The 6,835-nt window shown below is 40.8% G+C and overlaps 1 protein-coding gene across 1 annotated transcript in view; it reads right to left on the reverse strand.

Moving 5' to 3' along the window:
* LOC125025587 overlaps positions 1-3,517 on the reverse strand; it is a 10,715-nt gene extending 7,198 nt beyond the window's left edge. The window contains exon 1 of the mRNA XM_047613612.1: positions 3,403-3,517. Within this exon, the coding sequence (XP_047469568.1) occupies positions 3,403-3,517 (115 nt within the window). The remainder of the gene's footprint in view (positions 1-3,402) is intronic.
* Between the last annotated feature and the right edge of the window lie 3,318 nt (positions 3,518-6,835).

Raw genomic sequence — 6,835 nt, forward strand, 5'->3', positions numbered from 1 at the left:
GATAATGATGATGATGACGATGATGATGATGATGATGATGATGATGATGATGATGATGATGATGATAATAATGATAATAATGATGAAGCAAAAACATTCTAACCCGATATCTGGAGCAGAGAAGGAAAGCACATGAAAGATTCAGAATGGATGAAAGAATTTTATGAAGTTAAAGAAGTCTTAGACTGAAATTTGTGTTAGACAAAGAGTCAGTGACTTGCCCCATCTCAAAGTTAATAATGGCAACATAATAAACATTTACATCGTTACAGTCTCTATGAAGATAACTGACTGCAGCGATATGTTAAAACTACATACCGCAATTAATCTTACCTCTATAATGACAATAACATTACACATTACATATCGGCTAAAATTTGTCGTTGCATCAGCTGTGAAGCCGTGCGGCGCCATTTGTATTTTCGAATAGAAATGGCAAATAGTAGATATGTAGAAACGGATCAATTAATAGTTGGCATCAAGTCAGAATGGGCCTCCAAAGTCAACAACAATAATGATAAGAACAACAATAATAATGATGATTATGAAAATAATAATCATGGCAATAATAACAATGATAAGAAAAACAATAATAATGAATAATGACAATAATGATAAAGACAAAAATAACACTGATAATAATAACAAAAATAACGATAATAACAATAATGATAATAGAGCTAGGACAGGATTCTCACTAATGATATCAATAAGTATAATATGTAATAACACGAATGATAAGACTCGTTTTAGGACAGGTGTGAAGTGTTCCGCGAGCATAGGGACTGTCTTTAAAGCTACAACGCAGTTCTACACAAATGTGAACATAAATCTGCATCGAATAGGATTTTTTTTTTTATCTTTTTATTGTCAAACTTTAATTTAGTCGTTTCTTATATTTTCTACTATTTCTCTTCACGTTCGCACGGACTCTTAAATTTGTCCTTAAGCCGATTTTCCTCTATTGAAGATTATTCCGCTTTGGAAATAATAAGAAAAACTTAAACGAGGCCTCTTTTGATAAACAATCAAACGTAAATTGAGCCGTATCCTGCATTTTTATGGCTATATTTATTCAAGTCCAATTAATGGCGCCCGTCTTTACAACTGATGCAATGAATATAAGCGTAGGGATGCCACATCTCATTTAGATATACTTAATGTTAGAGTTTCTTGGCCACATCATGCTGAAAGGAAGTCTGGAAGGGTTATCAGTAACCGGAAGATTGAGGGAAGAATAGGATCGTGGAAAACAGCGGCTTACTTTTATGAAGAGCCTTTCACAGTGGATGGGGTTGAACTGGCCGAAGGTGTTTCATGTCTCAACAGACCGTATTTTGTGGAAGACTCCCTTTTTCATCCCTTCTTTCCTTCTTTCTCTCCTTCTTTCGCTTTCCCTTTACTTTTCCTTTTCCCCTTTCTTTCCCTCTCCCTTTTCCATTCCCTCTCCTTCTTTCTTTACCTCTCCCTTTTCCATTCCCTCTCCCTCTTTCTTTCCCTCTCCCTTTTCCCTTCCCTCTCCTTCTTTCCCTTTCCCTTTACTTTTCCTTTTCCCCTTTCTTTCCCTCTCCCTTTTCCATTCCCTCTCCTTCTTTCTTTCCCTCTCCCTTTTCCATTCCCTCTTCCTCTTTCTTCCCCTCTCCCTTTTCCATTCCCTCTTCCTCTTTCTTCCCCTCTCCCTTTTCCATTCCCTCTTCCTCTTTCTTTCCCTCTCCCTTGTCCATTCCCTCTCCTTCTTTCTTTCCCTCTCCCTTTTCCATTCCCTCTTCCTCTTTCTTTCCCTCTCCCTTGTCCATTCCCTCTTCCTCTTTCTTTCCCTCTCCCTTGTCCATTCCCTCTCCTTCTTTCTTTCCCTCTCCCTTTTCCATTCCCTCTCCCTCTTTCTTTCCCTCTCCCTTTTCCATTCCCTCTTCCTCTTTCTTCCCCTCTCCCTTTTCCATTCCCTCTTCCTCTTTCTTTCCCTCTCCCTTGTCCATTCCCTCTCCTTCTTTCTTTCCCTCTCCCTTTTCCATTCCCTCTCCCTCTTTCTTTCCCTCTCCCTTTTCCATTCCCTCTCCCTCTTTCTTTCCCTCTCCCTTTTCCATTCCCTCTCCCTCTTTCTTTCCCTCTCCCTTTTCCATTCCCTCTCCTTCTTTCTTTCCCTCTCCCTTTTCCATTCCCTCTCCCTCTTTCTTTCCCTCTCCCTTTTCCCTTCCCTCTCCCTCTTTCTTCCCCTCTCCCTTTTCCATTCCCTCTCCCTCTTTCTTTCCCTCTCCCTTGTCCATTCCCTCTCCTTCTTTCTTTCCCTCTCCCTTTTCCATTCCCTCTCCCTCTTTCTTTCCCTCTCCCTTTTCCATTCCCTCTCCCTCTTTCTTTCCCTCTCCCTTTTCCATTCCCTCTCCTTCTTTCTTTCCCTCTCCCTTTTCCATTCCCTCTCCCTCTTTCTTTCCCTCTCCCTTTTCCCTTCCCTCTCCCTTTTCCCTTCCCTCTCCCTCTTTCTTCCCCTCTCCCTTTTCCATTCCCTCTCCCTCTTTCTTTCCCTCTCCCTTGTCCATTCCCTCTCCTTCTTTCTTTCCCTCTCCCTTTTCCATTCCCTCTTCCTCTTTCTTCCCCTCTCCCTTTTCCATTCCCTCTCCCTCTTTCTTTCCCTCTCCCTTGTCCATTCCCTCTCCCTTTTTTTTTCCCTCTCCCTTTTCCATTCCCTCTCCTTCTTTCCCTTTCCCTTTACTTTTCCCCTTTCTTTCCCTTTCCCTTTTCCATTCCCTCTCCTTCTTTCCCTTTCCCTTTACTTTTCCCCTTTCTTTCCCTCTCCCTTTTCCATTCCCTCTCCCTCTTTCTTTCCCTCTTCCTTTTTCATTCCCTCTCCTTCTTTCCCTTTCCCTTTACTTTTCCCTTCCTTGCTCTCCTCTCACTCTGTCTGAAATTCTTTCCTCCCTCTCACTTTAAGCCTCGCACTTGCCTCCTCTCACTTATTCCTATACCTCATTACCCCCCTTCCACCTTCTTCGCTCCCTTATCCCCTTTCCTCCTTCTTCCATCTTCCCTTTTTGAGTCAACAACAATAATGATAAGAAAAACTATAATAATGATGATTATGAAAATAATAATCATGGCAATAATAACAATGATAAGAAAAACAATAATAATGAATAATGATAATAATAATAAATATAATAACACTGATAATAATAACAAAACGATAATAACAATAATGATAATAGAGCTAGAACAGGATTCTCACTAATGATATCAATAGGTATAATATGTAATAACACGAATGATAATAGCAAGTATCGTTACTATTGTTAATAGTATTATTGTTATTACCTCCGTTTTACTATATAAGCAGAAAATAAATCAATAAAATAAAATCAACGAACCATAAAACTGAATTAAAAAGAAAAAACACAAGTCATAACTAACCCACAACACCAAAGACGCAGGTGATCAGTTGCACAACGATGGCCACCGTCCACCAGCGCGAGAGGACGTCGCTGCGGTCGGCGGCTTCGGTCGTGTTCGTCACTTTAGCTTCCATGATTAACTGAAGCTTCGAGAGCGAGACTGAAAATCGGGTAGGATGTTCTGATTATTTATTTTTTATTTTTTATTTTTTTCTAGAGGGGGAGGGGTGAACTTCATCCTGCGTCGTCCTGTTTTTTTCTTATATTTCTCCCTCTCTCTAGATCTTCCATTCTATTTGTTGGTTTATCTATTTTTTCCCCTTTGTCTCTCCTTTCTCTCTCTCTCTCTCTCTCCCTCTCTGCTTCTCTCTCTCTCTCTCTCTCTCTCTCTGCATCCTAGACTTCATCAGAAATCATTTGTGAAAGAACTATGAAAGAAACAATAAAATGTTATTCGAAAAAAAATTTGAATGACACACCAGCGTTCCTGAAATTGTGTTTTTTCTAAAATGCTCTATATAAGGATTGTGTTACAATATACACAAAGGTTCTGTCTGTGAATAAAAACCTGTAGTCACGTTACATAGTGGCAGAGTAGATAAATTATATCAAATTGAGAGAGGAAGTTAATGATAACCTGAAAAGAAACTCAGTGATTATTTATGATTCCCTTTTCTCTCTTTGAACAGAAAAAAAACGTGTGTTTTATAAATTATATTCTTACAAAATTATTGCTGCTCATTTTCGACATCAATTCTAATGAAAATGGTGATAATGTTACTTCGGTATCGCCAGTAACACTCAAGGTTTGGGGCTTTAAGGAAACCCCGAGAAAATACAATTTTGAATTATCTAATTTGAATATAAGTAGCTTGACAATGGTCCTAATAAGGCTCGTAGGATGGCTTGAATTTATTCCTACTGAGTGAGTCCTAGAAACAGTTTTATTTTATTTTTTAATCATATAACAATATACAGGGGACATATTACATTGTAAATATTAATAATAAACATTATACGATAGTAAAGGAATATTACCTACTAACTTAATTCAAATCTAAGATAAGTTTAACTTTACACCCTCCCTTTGCCTATTAATTATACATTAATAATTATTATAAAGATAGATATTACAAAAGCAAAAGTGAGACGGGATCGTTACCCCTCTACTCCCCGTTACTTACTTGATGGAATAAGTCATCAATCCTTCCCTTCTAATTTTAATGTTTTTCCTTTCCTACATTTTACTTTGATCTGCTATTTAATTCCCAATTTATCCCTTGGCACAATTGGAATTATCTCCTTTGGCTATTTCCATTGTATTCAGGCCAAAAAATATGTAAGAAAAAGAAACATTGGCTAGTAGATCGTGACATGTTGGCGTCGCCACAAATTTTCACCAACCACTCTCTCTCTTTCTGTATTCAAGATGAAAGCAAAGACATGGTATAGCAGTACTGGTATTGCCAAGGAGATTTACCACACTCTTGTTAGCACTCACTGGAAGATCCTCCAGAAATACAGGGTTTACCGGAGTGCAGATTTTTATGGTACTGACCCTAAACTGGTCGTGGCTACCGTTTGGGACCACTTTAAAACCCTCCGTCTCTCCAGTAGCCTCTCCAGGCTATTTCACTTGGACAGATTGAAGGAGGAGTGTCCCTGGATGGCCGCTGTCACTGACAGTGACAGTGCTAAAAAAAACCTGACGGACCCTTGGATCTCTGTGGGATTCCTTTAGGTGTGAAACACTCGATGTAGTGAATGTCCAAGGGCAAGGCAGAATTTCATCTGAATGAAGACATCGGAAGCCACAGATGCATGTTGCATGGCTTGGACATTGCAGAGAAGGGACAAGGAACAGTTCATCAGGAATCTTACTGAGGAGCTTGAAGGCCATTTCTTAGTAAATAACCTTCGTTTTGCCTACCAATCCCTGAGATAACTGAACTCGATGCCCTCCTCGTAGATGACTGCAGTGCGCTTAGTGGATGGACAGATCATCTCATATCATGTTGGGGTTCATAGACATTGGGCTGAGTATTCTAAACAGCTGTACCAGGTAGACCCTCCAGCAGTTAGGACGCAAATGGTGTCACAATCCTTGTGCCAGACCAAACCATTGGCGAGGAACGTCCTAAAGTAACTGAGGTTAGGGAGATCTCTAAGAGTGGGAAAGCTGCAAGCAAATGTGATATCCCTGCTGAAGTGCTAAAGGCTGGGCACGAGGCTTGCATATGGTCCTGGCTGCCATTTGGTAGTCTAGTTCCATTCCCCCAGACCTGTTTAAGGGCGTGGTCGTCTTTCTCTGGAGTGGCATCCCACTGCACCAGAGACCAGAGTAGTCTGGATTCTCTCCTGTCAACTCTACAACAGACAGCAACCTAGTACTTTGGAACGATCTTATGAGTTTGGTCGTGGGCTACTTGTAGCCTACATCGGCCTCAAGAAGGTATATGATAGTGTATCAGAATCACTATGGGAGATCCTGAGACTTAGAGGAATTCCGACACTGATTATTGGTTTCATAGCAAGCCTATATACTGGTGTTGAAAGTGCTGCAAAGTGTAGTGGAGGCCTGTCAACTTCTCTGTTAATTCAGGAGTGAGGCAAGGCTGTATCTTTGTACCTACATTTCAACACTTGTAGGCTACAGACTGGATAATGGGCAGCAGCTGCTATTCACTGTGGATCAATATCATGGTCATGGACTTCGACTTTGCTGACAATATTGCTATCCTGTCTGAGTCTCTGGAATCTCCGGTGGTGGCTCTTGATGCACTTTGCAATGAGGCGAAGCCCTTGGGCCTAAAGGTCTCTCTGACCAAGAACTAGATCCAGGATTTTGGAGCCTTGTTAAGGGAACCTGTTTACTTGATAGTGGATGCCTCTGGGCTGTCAAACCAGGAAGCCAGTAGCGAAGTGTCTTCAAGGCCTTGATGCCATAAAGCTCTCATGACACCCTTTATATAAACCCATTAAACACACTAATACTATTTCAACCTATCGATCACTGCTACCACATATGTAGCACTATTAACGTATCACACAACTTATGCATGAACCATAATTTACACATACCAAGCCTTCCGCTTAGTACAACTGCCTTCCACCTAATTGACGTTGCTCTGTTTCCTAGTGTGACGCAATCCCTTTGCCGATTTCCTGCTTAACCTTATATAAAAGAGGATCACCAGCGAGCGGCAAACAGACAGCCTATAGCATTCTGACCGAACCGAATCTCTGTCCGTCGGCTGTCTCTCTCTCTCACCAATAAACTACTCCAAGTTACCAGGACGTCTGCTATTCCTTCACCGCTACCCAAGATTACCAGACTCACAGGCCACGTTTATAAATACAACCCCCTCCCATACACACATATACACAGAAGATGGTGTAAACTATGGTCTAACTCAGTCCAATTTCCGGAAGGGTTTAGAGGGTGCTAACAA

The sequence above is a fragment of the Penaeus chinensis genome, chromosome 5 (genome assembly GCF_019202785.1).
Source record: "Penaeus chinensis breed Huanghai No. 1 chromosome 5, ASM1920278v2, whole genome shotgun sequence".
Classification (NCBI taxonomy): Eukaryota; Metazoa; Arthropoda; class Malacostraca; order Decapoda; family Penaeidae; genus Penaeus; species Penaeus chinensis.